Raw genomic sequence first — 22,963 nt, 5'->3', positions numbered from 1 at the left:
ACAGTGCTGCAGACGTTCATTTCCTCCAGCAGAGGGCAGGCGGAGAGAGAGAGGGGCGAGGGACGGAGGAGGAAGGAGAGAAAACACTAGTGAGTAAAGTGAAAGAGAAAGAAGACGAGAGGATGGAGCGGTGCAGTCATTAGTAACTGTCAGATGTGTGTGTGTGTGTGTGTGTGTGGAGGTTTATAAATAGAAACGTGCACTGGTTTCCCTGAGAGAAAAACACGAATCCATCTCTACGTTCAAACCATGTTCCTCTAAGGTTTTTAAAGTTCTACAAATTATCAGTTTTCTGTTTGTTTTCAACACTTCACACAGGTGGGCTTTACCCCCCCCCCCCCCCACACACAGGCTCATCCCGATGCTGTAAACCCCCCCCCCATCTGGTGCTCGGAGGTGGGTGAAACCTCATTTGCAGACAACAGCTGACCCCAGGTCTGGTGTGTCGTTAATTACACACAATTTTCTCTCTTTTCGCTTCCTGACATTTTAAACGCAACGGCATGCGGGGTTGCCATGGTGACAACTTTCGAAATCAACCTTGAGCTTGACAATGTAAGACACGAACACACACACACAAAGTTGAATTCATCAACGTTTTCACCTGGATATTTTTGTGCTGTTCATCAAACAGGAAGTTAACAAGGCTTCCTGTGTGTGGGTGTCTGTGTGTGCGTGGGTGCGTGTGTGTGTGTGTGTGGGTGTCTGTGTGTGTCCTTGACAAACTTGTTCTGCAAGAAACAGCAAGTAACGGCGAGAAGCATCATTTGAAATAGGAACTGCTTGTCTCATCCGTCAAGTACACACACACAACGCCTGACCACACACACGTGCGCGCGGAGTCAGAACACGGCGTGGGAGGACTTTGCACCATGGCGACCACATCCTGTCTCATGCACCTCTGTGCGTTTATTAATAGACACACACACACACACACACACACACACACACACACACACACACACACACACACACACACACACACACACACACACACACATAGATACATGTAAAAACAGCCAGAGAGAATCTGATGACACCCTGTCATTCTTCAGATGGACGGATGTGTAGAGACAGCCACATGCAACACACACACACACAAATGCAACACACACAGACGCACACACACTTCTTCGAGTTTAGCCACAGTTTGCATGTTAATGTGCTTTTTGAAATACCGTCCAGTTTTTTGCCTGTGAGGTTTGTGCACTGAAGGACGTGTAATCTGCTGCTTGTGCTGGCGGTGGGGTTGCCTCCGAGCATACGGACAAAATCTGGCTCTGATGCTGCGTAATCCTTCAACACACACACACACACACACACAAACACACAAACACACACACACGAGCGCTGCGGAATGGAGAGATAAGTCTCAGTCAGAATGAGATAGACGTGAAAGAGGTGGGAGGAAGTGATTAGTGCGTCGCCCCCTTCGTGGATTTGTGATGCTAATCATGTTAAAAATGTTTGCAACAATCCTGCAAATAAAGATTTCACATTTGATACGGAGGAGAGAAGGTGATTCGATGTGAAAGGGAGGAGGAGGAGGAGAGGAAGAGAGGAGAGAGGGGAGGAAAGGAAAGGAGAAGAGAGGGGGAAAAGGAGGTGATAGGGAATAAAAGGGAGGAGAGAGGAAAGGATGTACTGCAGGTGGGGCAGAAAGAGGAGAGGAAAGATGGGAGGAGATAAGTGAAGAGGAAATGTGAGTGTGTGTGTGTTTGTGTTGTGGCTGGTGATTATCCCTGATGATCACACAGTGCGGTTTAATCTCGTCTCCCGACGCTCACGCACGTCAGATGTGGTGGAAGCCCGTGTGTTCACGTGCACGTGCACATGTGTGTGTGTCTGTGTGTGTGTGTGTGTGTGCAAACGATGCATTTTAAAACAAATTTGTGATGCATTCTGAAGACATTAAAAAATACACTGAATAAAACAGTGTAGGTGTGTGTGAATGCATCAAGTTGTGTGTGTGTGTTTGCGCTGCAATGTTTTCATGTCCCTGTGCTGTCAGGCCGTAATTTGTCTCTTCCCACAAACACAAACACACACACACACACACACACAGTAAGCAAACAGAAATGGAGGCTTACTCCTTCTCTCTCTCTCTCTCTCTCTCTCTCCTTCTCTCTCTCTCTCGGTCATTGGCACAAAGTCGTTGTCATGGGAGATTTCCACGGCAACCTGTGGGGGGGGGGGGGGGGGGGGGGCTTTTCCTGCCTCTTGACTCATTCCCCTACAGCCGCGTTCAGAACACACTGTAACCACCGACAGTAAACACATCACCATCACCAGGGGCCTGTTCACGTTGTCGGGGGCCGAACTGTCGTGTTTAGCGCCGGCCACTTGCAGTCGGATCTCTCAGGACGGACGTTACCACCAGGTTCTGCCGGGCTCTTTAGAAAAGCGCCTTCAGCCTTGAACTGGTCGGTGGGTCAATTACATAAACACGGGCTGCGAGAAGTGACGGATCCGAGCACGACGGAGAAAAGCTCCGGGCTCGAAAAACGTTTGTGCAGCTCCAGTTCCTCCGCTGCTGCTGCTGCTGCTGCTAAATGTGACAGAGTAGCTCGGAGCCCGCGGCCTCGGCGACGGCAGACCGGGGTCAAGTCGCTCTGGATCAAGTTAAGGATTCAGCACGAGGGCAACTGTGTCTGTGCAGATGGCCGAGACGGAAACCCTTTCAAAACTTATTTGAAATAAAGATTTGTTTAATTCTCAAACCTTTCTTTACACATTCTGCAGGATGAGATGTGGGATGACAGATGCAAAGTAAATAGACTTAAGGAAACAGACTTTTCTTAATATCATTAAAAAGAGTTTAATCTATAACCTGCAGATGTTTGCTCCCACATCGGTGACGTGCACGTGACACCTTCAGGGACGGTCGGCAAAACGACCACCCCCGAGAAGTTTCCATGAATCATAAGCTGATGAAAACTGATATGAACACGCTGCTCCTGTGCGCAGAGACCCAGTTTACGTCAGTGTGAACTCACTGCAGCAACAGGCCCAGTTTACGAGGCTGAAGTTCAACACTATTCCGAAATAATTCCGCTCAAGTTTCAACATGTGGGTGCCAGTGTGTGTGTGTGTGAATGCTTTTATTCTGAAGCCAGAAATGATCATGTCAGACGCATCTCCACTTCCTCCCATTGTACAAAATTGAAGCCAAAATATCCCAAATATGGGTGTCGCCATAATTTGACATGTGGTTTGACTTATTAGTTTGGTCCACGTCCTATCCACTAACATGGAGGAGGCCGTGTTTGTGACGTAAGATGCATTTTAACACAAAGAGGTGGTTTTACTGTGTGTTGTTGTGGCACAGTGGTGTGCTGCAGTACATCGCTGGTCACTTCTTCTTTCTTCCCGTTTCTACCTCGCACTTAATCTCTTATCTCACTTCCTGTCGCTCCCTCCTTTCTTCTCCCTGCACATGAACTCTCATTCTCTGCCTCGGATCAATATCCCTCTTCCATCTCATCCCTTCGCCCGTTTCCTCCTCTGCCCAGTCCGTCTGTTTACTGGCCAGATCGATGCCTCCTCTTCCTCCTCCTCCGCCCTCTTCTTCAAACACTGATTTCTTCTTTCTTTTAACCCTCTTTTCACCTCCCACTGTCCTCAGCCGGTTTTGATTCAGCCGCTGGACCGCCCGCCCCTTCCGCCGCCATTCCTTCAACCGGCAGTTTGTCTTCCTCTTCTTGTCATCCCACCATTACACTAACTGGTCCACGGGGATCTCGTCAGTCTAACATTACTCAAGAGTTTGTGTCTGACTTACAGGATTTGTCTCGTGAAAAAAAGGAAACGCGCCGACTTGAGGTGACCCGGCTCGGCGCCGCTCTCCTCCGTCTCTGTTAGGTTTTGTAATGTGATGGACGGAGCAGATCTCGGTCTGTCTAGACCATAATAATCTGCTCTTTTCACTGTGTGTGATTTACCCACTAAAATTCATCCTGCACAGTCTGGTGGTCTAAAGGGCTTTGGCCCAGAGGATTAGCGGCACTCTTCCTGATCCGAACTTTGCTCTGCAAGTGTGATACTCATCAAAGTTGAGACTGTTTTATCCACTTCTGTCGGTCACTGGGACATTTCATCAGACGGACGCCTGGTTTGACCCCAGAACATAAAAACAAACCAGATGAAAATACGCACGATAAAGCTTTTCTGTTGGGAAAACGTTGGCCTGCTTGAAATTCATAAAATAACAAAGTTGTATCACAAAAACAAACATTCATTCAAATGTGGGGGGAGGTTAATATTTGAAAAGCAATGACTTGAATACAGAATATACAGCTCCTCTAGAGGGCGCTCACTGTCAGCTTGGCCTTTCGAGTGCATTGCTTGTTTTTTTTCAAACTCGATTTTTTGGAAAACGCGAACGAGCATCTAAGGATTAATTAACTCGTTAGCAAATGTCGATGCATCGTGACGTCGCCCGGTCGTTGTGTCACAGCCACCGGGCGGAGTCATTATGAAACAGTGAACTTTGCTGCACTCTGTTGAAACACTTACACAAGCAGAGCAGTTACTGTGCATGGTTTCAAGAGGGCTTCTCTCCGAGCTGCTAATGAAACACAACTCTCCTCCTCCCACACATCTCTCTCTCTCTCTCTCTCTCATCCCTCCGTCCACTTCTCTGCTTTCCATTTTCACTACTACCAAACTGAACTGCCCCTCGAGAACCTTTTCCATCCCTCTCTTCCCTCTCTCCGCTCGCTCCTTCTCTGCCTCCATTACTTTTCCCCTTCTGGATTTTTTTTTTACTGTTTACATAAAACTCGCAAAGTTAAAATAACCTCGCTCTGCACGCACATGTAGTGTCCACAAGAGGATAAATCAACATACATAAACACGCGCGCTGACGGAAACACATGGCCGCCGTGTCTTGACAATCCTCCAACGTGCTGATGCTGTGTTTGTTTAACAAAAAGACCTTCTAAATTTAGACCCCGTGTCCCAGCGGAGGCTAAAAATGGAGCCAATCGCTTGTGTGTCTGTGGCAACTCTTATAATATCTGTTTGAGGTCACGTCTCGCAGTGAACATGTCCACATTCTTGTGGCCACGACAGAAATGTCTCTGGTTTGGAGAGGACGGAACCAACAACAGCATCTGCGGTCATCCCCTGGACACTCAGCACGAATATTTCATGTCTTTTTTTTTTTTATTCATTCTCTGTTGTTGTCTGGCTCCGAACGCGTCGAGAGCTCAAGTCCGCCGACGGGTCGGGTCCAGCGGCATGTGTGCAGCTCCGATAGTGGAGGTGTGGAGGGCGAGGGATCACAGCCTGTGGTGTTTACACGGGTGGGCGGCTGCTGTATATTAACTGGGAGGGTTTCTGCGTCTTATCAGCGTTTCATGGTCACGTCACATTAACTGGGAACAATGTTGTGTAACCGCAGGAGGAAGTGATTCGTAACACATGCAAAGCGAAGCTGCATTAGACTGGTTTTCATTTTACATTCAAATGCAAAGTGGGGCGTGTGCTCATTATTTTTAGTCGTGCGTGTTCATTCCGTCTTTGTCTGAATGTTCCTGTGACGTACGACACCAGAATGAGTTTCACATTCAACAAGTGGCAGCACCAGCAAACATAGTGACAGCACAACTGGTCTGGAGCCAGTTCTGGTTCAGTGAGAAGATAAAACCTCCAGAGCAGAAACTTCAACGTCTTGTAATAAAATGTCAAAATATATACGTGCAAATTTACAGATTCTGGATAAATGTCATTGCATTTTATTATATTTCTACCAACTATTTTATAATAAAGAACATTTGACACAAACTGTTTTAATTTCTAATTTAAATTGAAACTGAATCGTGTCTTTAAATCCAACAAAACCATAAAAACTATGTAGATGATGTTTTTTAGAGACTTTCTGCAAACAAAGAGGTCGAGGAACAGAAGAAGGAGGCAGATGGAGAGAACGAGGTGTGTTCAAGTTTGTGACTGTGTGATAACAACATGATCAGCTCTCGTCTGTGTGAGGCAACAGAACGCTGCACAGCAGGAACACTCACACTGACCTGGAACAGAGAGAGAGAGAGAGAGAAGGGCACAGGAAAAAGAGATGGAGACAGAAAGATAGAAAGAGGGAGAAAGAACGACAAAGAAAGAAAGAATGAGCTAAATTAAACATAAAGTGAGATAAAAGACAAAAGAAAGTGAGAGAAAACTAAAGAAGACGGAGAAGAACGACGTATGAGAGAAGAAGAGAAACACCAAAAAGTCAAAATGCTAAAGAGAGAAACAAATACAAATCAGAGAGAAAGAGAAGAAGGAGAAGGAAGCGGAGGAATAAACACAGTGAGAGGATTTACCATATTCAGTAAGAGGCTGCTGTCAAACATCCACACGACAGAAATAGACTTTCTACAAAGAGTTCGCCGAGTTGTTACAAAGCATGACAAACTGTGTGTGTCTCTCTCTGTGTGTGTGTGTGTGTGTGTCTTTTCTCAGCACTCCATCTGTGAGTCTCTGATTCCCTTCGTCTGTTCATCAGACTGAAGGGAATCCTGCAACAACAACACACACACACACACGCACACAAACAAACACACACCTACTTTAAATGCAAAGGCCTCTCGTCAGCCACCTTCCTCCTCCATTACACATCTTTCATGTCGCACACTCTCAACCCACTTCTTCTTCTCTTTCACCTCTCTCACCCCCCCCCCCCCCCCCCTCTCTCTCAATCTCTCTCTTCCTCTCTCACTTCTTTCAGCGACGTTCGATCGGATCTGTGTTTAGAAAACTCAACGTCTGCTCTGGGTTTCGTAGGATGTGGCTTTTTTTTTTTCGCACTTGCAAACAATAGTTTCTTTCCTGGAATAAGCCTTTGTACATTTGAAGCGTGCGTGTGTGTGTGTGTGTGCGAGTGTGTGTGTGTGTGATAGGTTGGACGCTGTGTGTTTTGTGTGTGTGTGTGTCTGAGTATGTGAGGCCAATTTGTTTGTGTTTGTGCGGCGGTTTCATTACCCAGATTGGAAAGCTGAGAAATGAAAAAAAGGAGCTGGGGAGTGGGGGGGGGGGGTTGTTGTCTTTCTGATAAGTTGCCAATAAAAAAAAAGTATGATTCACGGTCTGGCTCGGCGCTCGGCTTGATGACGAAGGAGAGAGAGAGTGGCAGACGCAGCGGCAGCCAGAGACAAAAGGCCGAGTCAGGGGAGCGAGATGGAAATGGAGAGGAATTGGCGCTCGTACGTCTTCGGGCTGGATGAGAGCTTCTTCCTAATATGATTATAAATTGTCTTCTCCGCATCTTTTTCTGTGCCAGTCGCGTCCTTGGCCTGAGTCAGAGGGGAGAGAAGCCGTGTTCCGGGCCTGGAAACGCCTCCCGGGCCAACTACGCTAAGTGCTCGCTAGAAAAAAAAAGATAGATAAAAACGGAGGAGGCGCTGCTGGCGGAGGTTAAAAGGACACTCGGGCGTTTAGAAGCTGGACACAGGGAGACATCTGTGAGATAAAAGAGTCACAGAGTGGAGCTGGATCAACGCGAGACGGACGCCATCTGTGAAACGAAGGTGTTGAGGACGGACGCCGGCAGGAAGCGAGGAAGCCCAACGGACAGAAAGTGACTGTTCGTTAAGTAGACGGTAAATAAAGATGGACGACATGACGGCTCAGCAAAAAAGAAGCTAAAGGGTCTCGATTGCCCCCTGGTGGCTGGCTGCAGTAAAGGTCATTAGAGGTCAGCCTATCTATCATCTGTCCTCTCTCATCCATCCATCAATCCTGTATCTACCATCCATCTATCATCCATCTATCATCCCTCATCCAGACTAGAGTAGACACTTGTTGCGGCATAAAACCAAAGTGTGTTATTTCACTGTTTCCAGTCACAAACCTTCTCTGACCTCCGATCAATGATTTTCTGAGGCAGCAGCAACATGTGACCCATCGAAAACCAGTGAACACATCACATCCGCAAACACGCGGCTTTCTGTTCCCACCAGCCGACCCCGACTGTTCCTCTGACCCCGGACACACATCTACACAATGTGATGACATACTGTGACGGGGCAACAAGTGGCTTGTGCTAAAGGTCTGGGAACTAAAAACAACAACAACTGGTGAGTATAGAGGGTTTACCTCCGTTTGAAAAAACCTGCATATACCAGTAAAAGAGGTGTTGCTCGTTCTCTGAAAGACACACACACACACACACACACACACACACACACACACACACACACACACACACACACACACACACACACACACACACACACACACACACACACAGGGTGCAGAGTTCTTACATTGAGTGGCATTAACAGATGTGCTTTTGCTGACTCAGGCTGTCACTCTTCATGTGGTACGTCAAGTCACAGGGTGTGACAGCGCAAGCAAGCAAACACACACACACACATACATAAACACACAACTCACACTGCTGATTGTGCAAGCTGCAGTCACAAAGACTAAACTGAATCATAAAATGTATCTGCGTTCTCAGAAAAAGTATTGCAAAAGCAACGTGTGTGTGTGTGTGTGTGTGTGTGTGTGTGTGTGTGGCGACAGTCTCTTGCTTCCTGTTAAAGAGCTTTCCAGAGAGAGGGGCTGAAAAACCCCAGCGTGAGTCTATTTTTGGCAGCAGAGGGAACGAGCTGAAGAGCTTCACGGGGTTAAAATAACAACGAGCCGCACGGAGGCGTTACAAACAAAACAGAGGGGCTGAAAAAAAAAAAAAAAAAAAAAGCACAAAAACAACAGCAAACGGAGCGAAGCAGAGAGGGAAGTTCGAGTGTGAACGGTTCTCTCTCGGCCTGTTGTGGTGTTTTGAAGGCCGACACCCCCCCCCCCGACAGGATCCACCGTACCGGGCGCCAGCAGCCGAGCATCACAGGAAACACTGCGGCCGCCGCGTCTCATTGATGTCACAAGACCTGCAGCCTTCAAACCTCACAGAGTCTTCTCCTGTCTTTTATTTATTCTTATTCAGTCATAAAAGAAAGAAAACGAGTTCCCTAAACGTGCCGGATCCCCCCCCCCCCATCAAGATCCATGAACTACTCCCTGGGAAAGTGATAAAACATTCCTGGATCAGCGTCAAACTTTGATCAGTTAATGATTTATTCTGTCGTTTCCCCAGAATCGTTCAAACGTTAAAAAAGTTATTGACGTCGCTGTTTATTTTTGACAAAGTAAAACCTGAGTGACGGAAACAGACGAAGACATTTCAGCTCGAGACAAACGCGTCAGAAATCAGCCTTTGTGTTGTCAGCTTCCATTAGCCAGCAGACGGAGAGACACACACACACACACACACAGATTGATAACACACATTAGCACGTTAGCAGCCTGACACACAAACAAACGCACACCTGTCAAGACTGAAACATGTTTGCTCATTAGTGATAACACACACACACACACACACAAGCAGCAAACAGCTGTTCCTCACTGAGAGGACACATTGGTTCATTAGTCTACACACAAACAAACACACACACACACACACAAGATATTGTTGTATCCTCGTCATTAGCACATTTCCACAGTGAGTGTCACTATGTTGCACAAAGATAACTCAACATTGTCACACACACACAGACACACACACACACACAACCTCCTCATGCAGGGATGACGAAAAGACAGGCATGGTGAAACTGGACGAGTGAAAGAATTAGAGAAAGACAAGAATAGAAAGAGACGCTAAATTCACCTCCAGTCACTTCCTCCTCCTGCTGCTGATAGAAATCTCTGTGGTGTTGATTCTTTTAAAGTTTAAAAAAAAGTACTTTGAAAGACGAAGAGAAACAAGGGAGCTCGTCGTCCCGGAACAAAATCAAACGCTCGACACTCGACACGTGTTTTCAGCTGCTGTGCAAACACCCGACTCCTCATAGTCGTTTGCCTTCGGATGATCTCCTGTTGCAGGCCATTGTTTGCCCAACCTTTTATTTGCTGTAGATAACCTGAATAGATACAGAGGATATACAGGACACAGGTCAAACAACCTGGTCAGAACAACAGAGGCCTGGAGGATCTCGGAGAGTAACTGCTCCTGTCACCGCCACAACCCAGCAGCCCCTTTGGATCCACGTTAAACACACTCGTGAACATCTGTCCCCGAAATACGTCCCATTATTTTTAGTCCACATCCATTTTCACCATGTTTATTAAAGCGGAAAACAAATTTAAGTTCTTTCTTGTTCCATGGAAACTTGTCCATGTAGCCCTTTGCGTTATCTTGCTGACGAATGGACGGGGGTGAAAACATAACCTCCTTGGTGGGTGTCAAAAGAGAGCAAAACTAATTTGCTCTTTGACAGAAATGACTAAAAAAATGTAACTGAACCAACGCAGGATTTTAAAAACTGATACGGAAACTGATATATTATATTACTGCAGTGAGATAACATCCACTATGTTCCACTTGGTTTTTTTATTCTTGAATTATAAGCAGCCAGTTTAATTAGCAAGAAGGATCCTGTGAGTATTTGAGTAAGTATTATTGAAGTTTCTTTGGACAAATAATCAAAATGGAAACAACAACAATGAGAATAAAAGGTGGAAAAAGACTTCAGTTCTTCTTTTTGCTCCAGGACTCTTGTTGACATGTAATTAAAGCCTTTATTGACTGATGCGGGATCAATGATATGATTCTTCTGGATTTAAAGCAGCATTTGTAATTAGCTCTTAGTCGCCCTGGAGCACCGGGCGGGCGGATTCTCCTGACAACTGACAGAACGTTGTGAAATCAAGATCCACTTCCTCACTTTATTCCAGGAGTTGCACATTCACAATTATTCAGGCATTTTTTCACGACCGTTCATTTCATTTTATGCATCTTCTACTGATTAAATTAATCACAAATAATGTAAATAATGGTATTAAATCTGAGAAAGAAAGTACGAAAGAAGAGGCTCTTCTCAGGTTCCACCCTGGTCTGCTGCAGGATATCGATTAGTTTCAAATTAAGGACGTAAGTAAGACTGATCGTGGCCGTGAGGGAGAAGTTACAGAGACAAAGTGAGACAGAGAAGAGGTTAATGTCACAGGAAACTAAAAACAGAGACGTAGATATGAGAGACGGGATGAAGGACGATGGAGGTCGGAGAGGACGAAGAGATCAAGGCAGGAGAAATAAAACACAACCGGGGGGGGAAGCAATGAAACGAGAAGAATCCAAGTAAGACTGGACACGAGAGATAAAAACGCTGAGAACGACAGAGAGGAAGTGAACGTGTCACTTAGAAAAGGCTTCCTCTTTTTTAAAATACTGTAAACTGTCTCTCCAAAAATAGAAACGAGTTCTGGTAATGACACTTCTGTCCACATTTGGTTTCAATTCATTAAATTTGGTTGCAGACTGCGATATTTATGTAGTGAAACTGATATATATAGATGTGTTTTATACACAAAACTTGAAAAGAAACAGGTCAAAGAACATTTTAAAAACACAGGAAGCAACGTTTTCGATTCATATCTTAAAGTCGGAGACAACGTCTGTGACGGTGAACGAAACCCGACCTCAGCAGCTACTTCTCAAAGCTCCTCCCTTTGTCTCACCCGACAAATCCACTGCAATGTCAACCATTAATGTTCAGAAGTGTTATTGTTTAATTCTAAAATGATTTCATCTCAACAGTCAGAGACTAGTCACCCTGTTGTGGAAGCTAATAAAGATCAGAACAAAGAATTAAACTGAACATTTCTATCACGTGAAACAGACGAGAGCAGCCGGACTTCAACCCCTCGGTTTGAATTTTGCTCCAACACGACTGACGGTGAGTAAGTGAATTAGAGCTACTTTCTCATTCCCCCTCCGTCTCTCTCTCTCTCTCTCCTCCACTCACTTATTTCTCCTCCATCCCTCGCTCCTCATCTCTTTCCATCTCTCTCTCTCTCTCAGTATTGACCCACACACTATAGCAGCTGTATCGCATCAAGCCAAGGGCATAAATCACAGCGCACACACACAGCGCTGACCATCCCACACACACTCTCCTCAAGCCATTTCTGTTTACCGTCCCACACACACACACTATAACTCGTCCTCATCACCACTGCGGTGAACACCCACACAGATCTCTGTACCAGCAGTGAGATGCAGATAAAATAAAAAAGTACAAATATAGCCAGTGTGATTCTAAAGCACCGTGTAGGAAAATCCACGGGAAAAATCAAAGCGTTACTCGTTGGTCACCACTCAAACAGCCAGAGATACGACTGGTTATATAATCTGAGGTGGTGTTGCTATTTTAGAAATTAGACGGGGAATGTGTTCGCTTGGGAGGAAGAGAAAACGTAAGAATTATCGATTTCGCACATCTAAAAATGACATCAAGGCGAAAAAACTAATGTGAAAAAGCAGAGAAATATTAGGATCGATACAGAGAAACAAGCTGGATTCGAGACAGAAGAGGTTGCATGTGTTGCTTTCAATTAAATCTTGAATTAATCGTTTTTTTTAAGAGCCAAGTTTGGGAGGAAAAACTCTCCGGAGACTGTTGGAAAACACACAAAATGGAAGATTTACAACCCGGAGAGAGGAACACATGCTGAGAAGTGAATAAAGAGAGAAAATCCAAGAAATGGGAGGAGGAGGACGAATAAGATGGAGAGAAGGAGGAAAGGAGACGTATTGTGCACCACAATGAAGGTGCTGCCCTTTTCTGTGTGTTTGTTTGTGTGTACTTTCACACGGTCATTAGAGTGTGTACGCATCACACACACAGACAGACACACACACACACAATTCAAAGAAGCTTGTTTGCTCTTTGGCCTCATTCTTCTTCCTGCGTCTCCTTTATTTTCCAGGACAAATGAGAGCGAACAGGATGAGGAGGACGACGACGAGAGGAGGACGATGGAAAAAAGAAAGAGTGTAAATAATCCCCGCAGGTAAAGAGACAATGAGAAGGACGGGAATCACGGGTCAGGCGGAGGAAGACGATCAGCGGGACGCACCACTTGCAGACTTCTGCTACGAGGAGTGACACAGCAAAAAAAGGGCGTCCACTTCCCTAAACTGCTTCAACAAGCTGCTGCTTCACAAACAACACTGACTCAGCGACAACGCAACATTTCAATCAGGCAGGACGGTTTCTGTGGCGTGCAGGCGGAGGGTCCTGAATAAGACCCCCCCCCCCCCAGTCATTGTGTTGCATTAAATTGTCTCAATCGTCCCTTTGTTTCTCTTAGTGGTCATTTTACACGACTTTATCGTCACTCTGCATCTCTTAACAGTTTGGAGCCACGAGAAGGACGTCGTACTTTCTATAATCACAATGTGGATCATTCAGATTATTTGCTTTGTATTTATATTTTACCACTCAGGGCTTTTAGTCCCTCAGAAGTAGTTGTTTGATGGTGAGTGGAGGTAAATGGGTAAAACAGGATTATTGCCCCATCGATCGGATGCATCACTGTATTGATCATCTCTGCTGGACTGTGAATTATGCTGCACTCCACCATAATAAAACCTCATATATCTGGATGAACTCTATGATATCGACAGGCTGCAACATGTTCTCTGGGTTTATGGATACAGGCATAAGACCACGCAGATGTGCGTTTGGAGCTTAAACTACTATAAACAAAAGATAATGATCCCAGACTGTTAATATCAGGTCTTAGCACTACAGTAAATACTAATATGGCACTAACACAGTTTTTATAAAAGATAAATTATGCATAAATATCAGTCAAATTAGAAACTAACACTAATTTGACCTTTGCAAAGTAACACGACCACTGTCTTTAAGCGTCTGAAAATCAAAGTTAGAGACAGTTATTCATTGTACAGTTGAGACAGAAGTGAAACGAGATGATACGAGACAAATACTTGAACCGGACATTCAAGCTACATGTCTCTGCAGCTAGAGAACATGTTTTTCCATCTTGAGAATAAACCACGAGAGCAGAGGTGGTTGAGTTGAGTTCTTATAACCTCTGCACAGACAAGCTGGTGCAAGTCTGAGGTCAAAAGCAGAAAGATTCTCAGAGAGAAACACACACAATTCAACCTTCCTGGGGTTTTTAATCCAATCTAATCGGTAGAGTCGACAGCCCGAGTTCTACAGAGTCAGACAATTAGCAAATCTCCAGAGTCACACTCACGTTTTTCGACGTTGCCGACTATCAAACATCAAACGAGTGTGAGTGGAGCTTGAAAACATGTGAAATGAACAGAAGGTTTGACTCTCCGGTCTCTGGGCGAGATGAAACCTGCTCCGCCGAGGCCCCGTTATCAAAGAAGTTCATCTCTCAACCCAAGAGATATTTAATTACGCCGCCCACATCTTCCCCCAGTGAAATGGACATGACGAGGCCGGGCTTCGAGGAGCGGCGCCGCATCCGCACGGCCGTTTAGCGACTCGGCGGCGAGGAGCTGAATTAATCTAACGGTGTCGAGGATGTCGTGTCAGAGTTGATGAGAATTAGCACCTCCTTAACAAGTGCGCCAACACACTGCCGCGCTAACAAGTGCGCTAACTGGCAGGGGACAGAATGAGGCGAGGCAGCGGCAGGGAGGCCGTTACGCTGCAGAGCAATACACAACAAACACACACATTTGTACTTCGACAACATTTACACTGACACCAATATTACTACTATTGACCTTATTCTGAATAAGACATGTCCTCACTTTTGCAAGTATCACAATGCAAGTACACACACAGACACACCCAAACACACAAACATACTCGCCCACATGTACACAAAGGGAAACACACTAATCCTCTCAAGCCATCGTTGTCAGTGAAGCATAATCCTGACGAACGTAATCTAAATCACACGTAGTAGATACACACACAATCTAATCAACACACACAGACACACACGACTGAACTAATCACAGCGGCGTGAGTTTGACTGACAGCTGGCGAGCGGAAGCGACACAACGGAAGATTCCTTCCACCAATGACCACATGTTTGTGTTGTAGCACTAGGGAGAAGGTGAATAGACAGAATGTCCCTTTACACCTGAACAGGAAAAGAAGCCGGGGCGAGGAGGAGGAGGAGGAGTGAGGAGTGACAGTAGCTGAAGGAAGGAGATCACCGTGAGCATGAACCAGTTTCTGGACATATGAGCCAAAGGAGGAAGAAAAGTGACACAAATGAAAGGGAATCGTGGGAGTCGATCCAAGAACCCGCTGGTTTCTCACAACCTTCCCGGACAAAGAGGTGAAGGAGCTGATCCCTGGAGCCTGGATCCAAAAAAGTCTGTCTGCTGCAATTATTAACAATATCAACTGAACTTAATCTTTTAGTCTATAAAACACCAGACATGTTGAAATACGTCCTTCACAACTTCCCACACAACAATGGGACATGACTGCTGGCTGTCAAAGAAACACAAATCACAACTTCCCACACAACAATGTGACATGACTGCTGGCTGTCAAAGAAACACAAATAATCAATTTCAGAAAGTATATGAGTAACAAATCAATTAATCATTTCAGTTATAAAACGATTAATTTAAATCTAAATGTTGAAAATGTCATAGTATATTAAATGTAAAAACTTCTATAACAAAATTATGGAAAAAATAATGAGATAAAAGTATTTTTTTAATATATATATATATATATATATATATATACACACACAACTAATGTCATAACTACATACTTGAAAACTATTACTCCTGTATTACATACATTTTTTAACATTTATAAACAATTTAGTTGCAATGAAATTTAAATTTAAAAAAGTTAAATCATTTCAAAAATATAATTTTCTTCTGGATAACTTGACATAAATGACAAAGAAAAAAAAATCTACTTTACATTCAAGGCTTTAACCCATAATTCTCCGAAACTGAAACCATGGCAACCCCCTGCTGTCTCTCCTTCCTGCCCTCACACGGGCTCACGCATCACATCTCGACGTGCCACATTATGGCGGCGCCCGATGAGATTATCCGATCAATACCAGTCTGATATCTAAGACTATCATCTGCTCCTGGAACAAGCGTGGCATTACGGCACGCCACCGCCGCCGCCGCCGCCCCCGTGACGACGGGAGTTGCCGGGTATCAAGCGTCTCCTATTGATCCCAACGCGATTTACAGTTAATGGAAAGAATTACAGGAAATGGATAATTATTATGGAGCTTGCAAGTGGTGTCATCTGTTTGTTTCCATTTCAAGCGAAGCATTTTCCCATCGTGAACACAAGCTCATCAATAACCAATGAGTCAGTTGTGAATGTGAGTATTTTCCCGTAAGAGGCGAATCTCACCGCATCAATATCTTCCAATAAAACACCGTCCAGGGGCCAATACGCAGCCATCACAGGCCCGACCGGAGCGGAAGCTGTTACTGCGCTATTACATCTGAGATCTGAATATGACTCGATGAGAAGAACGCAGACAGGAAGTGGACGAGGCCTGAGCAGGAAGTCAGCCGCCTCGAGACGAGAGTTTGATTTAAGAAAAGACAGACGAAGTGAAAGATGCTCCAGTGGGCTGATGCATGAAGGCAACAGCTGAGGAGTTCAAGGTCGTGTGCGTGTGTGTGTGTGTGTGTGTGTGTGTGTGTTAATAAAGCAGGCGTCCTTCAAACGGCTCTGGATCCACACGCATCAATTCTTCGGTGAGATTTTTTCCATTTTAAATTAGCTCTTAAACAAATGAGCAGCTCAGATGTTCCCTGATGAAAATCTCCCCGAGTTAAACCCATTAAACTGAAAATGTTATCCCTCCCTGGTTTGATAACATTAGTTTTAATCTCAGATTAATCTTATTTTAATGTGTATTCAGCCAAACAAATAAACTTTAAAAATAAGGTGCAACTTTCTCAAATAGCTGGAAAACAAACGATCTTCGACAAGAGTTCCCAGTTTCCTGACTTTTCCAGTGTTAAACACAATATTCCCAAAGCTCTTCGCCCACTGGGAACACTGGGATGAATGGATAAAACAGCAGCGAGGTCATAATCCCACCTCCAGACACACACACACACACTCTTCTTCCCTACCTTGGTCCTTATTTGTCCCGAGGTGGACACTTTGCGGATCAGCTTGTGGGACGTTTCTTCTTGTTCCCCGTCGCTGTCCGACGACTCCTCCCCAGCTTCTCCAGACTGAAGACAACAAGTAAAAAAGGAAGAAATACAGATGCTTTTGTCGGATATTGGTCAAACATTAATAACATAAAACACCTGAGGGGCAAATTAACTGAAACTTATCTAAACCTCTCAGAAACCAAATCAAAATGCACAGGTATAAAAAGCCACCACGTATAAACCTGACTTTCAAACCAGCCTCAGGACAATGACTTCAAATTTCCAGGCACTCTGTATTTGCATTGAGCAAACACAGTTTTTATAAACAGCTGAAATCAAGTTGAACAGGAAACAGAAAGAAAGAAAGATAACTTTTCTTCAACAGCACTTTCCCTGATGTCTGATGCTCAGAGTATAAACACAGAATTAACCTCCAGCGGACAGAGCTGACGACAAACTCCTCGTAACGGAGGTAACGTCTCTCGAGATTCACGTCCTCCTCCTGTGAGCGACGATGATTCCCTCATTTTTATTTTGACAGAACTTGTCGTGTAGTGACTATTTCGAAACCTGTTCTTTATAAAATGATGTGTTTTTGCAGCAACCTCAGGGAACTTAACCTTTAAAATCCAGAAGTGCTGTGTACAGGACGAGAAGTGTTCAGACTTGCTGCAGGACCAGGAAGGTGTAGGATAGAAAAACCAGTTCAACAGTTACACTCCTGAGGCCCAAAGCTCAAACTGACTCTCACAAAAGACTTTAATTATATATTATATTGTGCTCTAATAAGTGGAGGCTTTACATGCGGAGGACCAATATTTACCCAAGGTCACAAATTCAAAATATCTAAAAGAAACAGTTTTTAAATTCCTCCGAGGCTGCAGACAAATTACAAATTACGTTGTCAGGGCAGAAGTTGTGCAACTAACATGCAAGTTTCATAGAAGATGGTAGAAAGAAGACTTTGAGAGCCTGGTCACACGAGTGCGGCCGCGGTCGCCCTTCTCCCTGCGGAGTTTAGTGAACTTTAACCTGCAACTTTCTCCTGCATGCGTGTGAACGGGCATTAACTCTGCAAACTGCCACCACACTTCCTCTTTTCTCCACAGATACATTCAGACGGCGTGTCGTTAAAACTATACCACGCCTCGGCAGAGAGAGAGAGTAAAATCTGCGATGGCCCATGACAGAGCATTCGGACGCAGCTGCAGCTTCACATTTCACTCTGTCGTTCAGAGAAGGATTTAAGAGCCTACTCACGATAAGAGTCCTCTCAGCGTCGGCTTGGGGCGACCCCAGCGACTCCCTCGGCTCCGCCACGTACAGGACGTTGGGGTTCAGCTTGGACGCCATGATGAGTCAACGGCGAAGGGCAGAGGGAGAAAGGGAAGGTGTGGAGATGGAGGAAAAGTTTGGCACTTGCTGAAGAAGAAGAGGAGGAGGAGGAGGAGGAGGGATGGAGGGAGGGGGTAAAAGTGTGGTGAGCGCTTCACCAAGCAGAGGAGGAGAGAGAGTCTCGTCCTCTCTTCCCGATCCAGGGCCAACTCTGGAAAAGATGGAGGGATGAATTATTGATCGGGAGAGAAAAGCTCAATGGAGTTTGGGTTTTTAAAAAATATATAAACATCTCTCAACTCTTACAAATATTTGTCATTTCTCTGGAGCTCCCGTTTCTCGGTCAGCGTTTCTTAAATTTATTTCTAGAGCACTTTTAAAAAGTCAGATCACAAAGTGTCTCGTGAGACAGCAACACAACATGAACACACAACACTTTGAGACGATGATGACAAGGACAACCACGAGTATAACGATGAAGATGAAGATGAGGCTGGAACGCACCCAAAAAAGTGCACGTGATAAATATCTCTCTCTATATATATGTAGGGCTATGTGTGTGTGTGTGTGTGTGTGTGTGTGTTTCCTTGATTGCAACACGTTACAGAAACCTGTCTGCATCCTACTCCACGAACGCCCCAAACTTGCACACACACACCACCTCTGTGCGTGTGTGTGCACGTTTCCAGCCTGTTCCGATATGTTTGTGCAGCTTTCAGGGAAATTTAATAATATTTTCATAATAAGAATGAATCATCGGAATTGGATGCAGCTCCAGGATTCAGTCCGTGCACATCGCCGCTGCTCCCCGCCGCTCCACGCACATCACGCACAGACAGAATAAGAAACACAAATGCCAATATTCAATTTAAACGCGTGCGTGTTCGCGAAAGGGCAACGTCCATCACAGACGTGCACGGCCACCTCCTCTGCACAGACACACCGTGTGCGTGCGTGCGTGTGTGCGTGTGCATGCGTCGGTAAATATGGATATTATTTACCTCCACTCGTCAGTTTCCTCCTCCGTCTTTCCTTCCTCCTCCTCGCTCCCCCAGCGGCGGTGTCTCCCGCTCCTGTTGCCCGGCCTGGGTCGCTCCTCGGCCGGCGCGGTCGCGTGCTGCTCGCCGGTCGGTCAGCGGCGGGAGGAGCAGCGGGGGCAGGAGCAGCAGGAGGAGCAGCGGGAGGAGCGTGCGGGTCTGACCGGGGCTGGTGGCGCTGGTGCTCGGCTCGCAGAGGGAGACGCGGTCGTGCGCATCGCGTCGGAGCGGATCTGAATCAGGTAGGAAGAGGAGGGGAGGATGGAGAGAGAGAGAGAGAGAGAGAGAGAGAGCGTGCGTGAGAGAGAGAGACAGAGAGAGAGAGAGAGAGAGAGAGAGAGAGAGCGTGCGTGAGAGAGAGAGAGAGAGAGAGCGTGCGTGAGAGAGAGAGACAGAGAGAGAGAGAGAGAGAGAGACGCTGCTCTGAGGTTAAACGGAGAGCAAACGGCGCGCGCACGTCACGCATGCGCGAGCACGAGGCAGACACTGGCCGAACAATAACAATAACGCACACGAGGCGGCAGCAATTAACACGCACGCACGCCACCCCCCCTCCTCCCCCACAGATGTTGAGAAAAAACAAAAGGCAGTGAAGGCATCATGGACGATATCATCAACATATCGGCTGCTACCGATAATAACCGCGATTACAATGTTATTACCGCCACTAAAAACTATTCTCCACAGATTACCACCAAACTTTAAAAGGACGTTACGGGTCAGAAAGTTAGTTTGTTAGTTAGCCTGCATCTTTACGCAACTTAAAAGGAGTTAACTAGTATTTTGTATTTTCAAGAATTGTTTGGGGTTATGATGAATGGATCTTGATGTAAAAAAAAAAAAACGTCCTAATGGATTGCTTCTGTCTGTTTGTTTGTTTGTTTGTTTGTTTGTTTGTTATCAGGAACAGTCAATAACTATGGGATGGATCACCTCGACCCTGGTGGACGGATGTGGAATGGGTCAAGGAAGAACTCGTTAAGTTTAGATGTGGATCTGGATCAGGGATCTTGGATTTATTTCACTTTTATTATTGTGAGATTAAAGAGTTTTCGGACATTTTCGTTGATTCCGCAGAAAATATTTCATGGACCTTGATGAAAATGATGATTAGCTCCTTATCTTCGCGTTAACTGTGAATCCCAACGAGTCTTCAAAATATGAATTCCTTCTTCCCGTGCTCGTCAGTCTCTACAGAGCAGACGGATAATAATATATAATAACAACAAACTCACTCTTCCGGTCAGATGCAGAGCTTTTAAACCCGCTGTGCAGACAGTCAGTCTGCCGGCTTCAATGAAAGGAAACGCCTTAATGTGATATTAATTGATTTTTAACTTTGCAGATCAATACTTGCAACACCACACACATCTACTGTGCAGAGCCTTGATGTTGTCAGGAGCTCAGTGGGAGAAGGTTTCAGAAGAGCTCAAACCTCCACCAAGGACCAACAGTCAATAAATTCAACCAAGCTGCACAAACTCATGATATCTGATTCATAATTCTGAATTTGTCTGAAAATGTCGAATAACGATCCGTCTTGCAATGTTAAAGAAAGTGAAATAAAAATCCTCGATCCGTCATCCTGAACCTTCAGAACAGAACGTGCAGATCTCAGAATATATTTAAACCCAGCAGCTCAGGGTTCAGGACGAGCATCCCATGATTCGAACTCACTGGCTTTCTGTGAAATCCTACAAGCGAAAGAATCGCTGAAGGAAAAACTCGCACGTCATCCGAGCAGAATCCAAACTGGAGACATAAACTGCAATTAGGGTAAAAGTCTCTGTTCCTGGATCAGACCTGGAGACACAACATTCCTCCTGCAGGCAGCAACACATCCTCTGTCCAGACTCGCTGGGGAAACTTCTCACTCATCAAACTGCAGCTTTGAGCAAACTCACAAATCCTACACACTGATTTCTGTGCAACACACTAACAGAATACAAGGGCAGACACACACACACACACACACACACACACACACACACACTGGTGCCACAGTAATGTGTTTACAGTTAATCAACTATTCAAGCTGAATTAGCGGTGAGCCTGCCAACAGTTATTTAATTTACACTGTGTGTGTGTGTCCTGTACTTGTGTGTGTTTCTGTTTAATTGTCGGTCAGTGTCGTGGAAAACACAGACATGCACAGTAACAAGTGAGCACACACGCACACACACACACACACACACACACACGCACGCACACACACACACCTGCTGGATTCCCCTGCTGATCAGGTGATCGTGTTACTGTATTCAGCTCTTTCCTCCGGTTGCCCTTGACAACGGGGAGAAGGAAGGGCGAAAGGATGGAGAGACGAAGACGACCAAGGGCAAAGAATACATATGAATGAAAGACTGCTTTGTAAAGATCACATGTCGCGCTGCAGCTCACGGGCGTCACAGCTTTAACACGTGCAATCAATGATGAAATATCATAAAGCTGAAATCAGAAACGTCCATCACATTTCCCCTGATGTCCTCAGATGCAGCGTTTTGCAAATATCCCTTTGCAGTAGAGAAACGCAGCAAATCCTCACATTGGATAGAATTTACATTTTTGCACATGAAAAATTGCTCAGACGATGAATGCAAATGCCATAATATCACATTAATCTTCTGTCAAATAGACACAGATGAGATAAGCCGAGCGCTAGTTGTGTTTTTTTGTTCTCATCGACACGCCAAGGGCTTGTAATCTACGTGGGAGGGAAGGAAAGTAAAGGACAAAAGCAGAAAAGAGGAATAACAACGAGTGAAGCTCTCTCTCCGTCTCCCACACACACACGCACATGCACACGCACACACACACACACACACACAAGCTCTCCTGGGGAGATGCTTACAGGTTGTCAAATTTCCTCTCCTCCCCATCCAAGCGCCGCACAGCGGGAGCAGCAATCAGAGCCGAGCAATGAGCAACAGAGAGATAATTAACAGCTCTGTGTTACGTATCAAACTGAGGGCAAATTACAGCACCGGCGTTATTATCATGCAAACAGAAGCACGCCGCCGCCGCCGCCGCACATCCGGGGCTAATCTCTCCCCAGCGCTCGTCTTCGCAGCCCTGCATTTATCTCTCTGATAATCGGCGGCTTGCACACCGCAGGAAGTGCCTCTGCATCAATTTAATATTTCAGCCGTTTGCAGTTTCGTCGGATGGTTGATTTTCTACTTTTTCGATTTACACTGGTTTTTGGCTGCGTTTATGTTTTAATAAACAGGTTTTTCTTTGTTTAATTAGTCCCTTATGTGACGTGTTAAAGAAATAGTTTTGGGAAACACTGTACCCTCGGTCATTTTCCTGCCAAGATGAGGAGATTGACATCGCTCTCCTGTCTGCAGCTGAATGACCCAGAGGCTCCAGGATTTAACCTAAACACCCCCCACAGCTCGTAAATACATAAATACAACCTTGTTCATTTAATCCAAGCTAAATTCAACGTACAAAAACAACACATGTATGCAAAGCTAAGCTGGCAAGCCGCTGGAATTAATATTCATATAGTAATCGCACAGATTAACAGGAATTTAGCGGCAGTGGAAACAAATTGTAAGGATTACATCGGCATGTCATCTTTCCAGTGGAAAGATGGGGAAATTGTTTACGTGTTAGG

At 45.3% G+C, this 22,963-nt stretch overlaps 1 protein-coding gene and 1 long non-coding RNA gene across 2 annotated transcripts in view; one reads left to right on the top strand and one right to left on the bottom strand.

Annotated features, from left to right (window-relative positions):
- si:dkey-172j4.3 (diacylglycerol kinase eta) overlaps positions 1–19,460 on the bottom strand; it is a 42,931-nt gene extending 23,471 nt beyond the window's left edge. The window contains exons 1-3 of the mRNA XM_034568662.1: positions 19,306–19,460; positions 18,230–18,515; positions 16,943–17,047 (exon numbers count right to left, since the gene is read on the bottom strand). Of these exons, the coding sequence (XP_034424553.1) occupies positions 16,943–17,047; positions 18,230–18,322 (198 nt within the window). The 5' untranslated portion in view covers positions 18,323–18,515; positions 19,306–19,460. The remainder of the gene's footprint in view (positions 1–16,942; positions 17,048–18,229; positions 18,516–19,305) is intronic.
- Positions 3,666–4,109, top strand: LOC117751775. The gene is made up of 2 exons (XR_004611918.1): positions 3,666–3,793; positions 3,862–4,109. It is a non-coding gene; the product is annotated as an uncharacterized LOC117751775 (long non-coding RNA).
- Positions 19,461–22,963: the final 3,503 nt, after the last annotated feature.

This window comes from Hippoglossus hippoglossus, chromosome 18 (genome assembly GCF_009819705.1).
Source record: "Hippoglossus hippoglossus isolate fHipHip1 chromosome 18, fHipHip1.pri, whole genome shotgun sequence".
NCBI classification, from domain to species: domain Eukaryota; kingdom Metazoa; phylum Chordata; class Actinopteri; order Pleuronectiformes; family Pleuronectidae; genus Hippoglossus; species Hippoglossus hippoglossus.
This window is presented reverse-complemented; position numbering and strand designations above follow the sequence as displayed.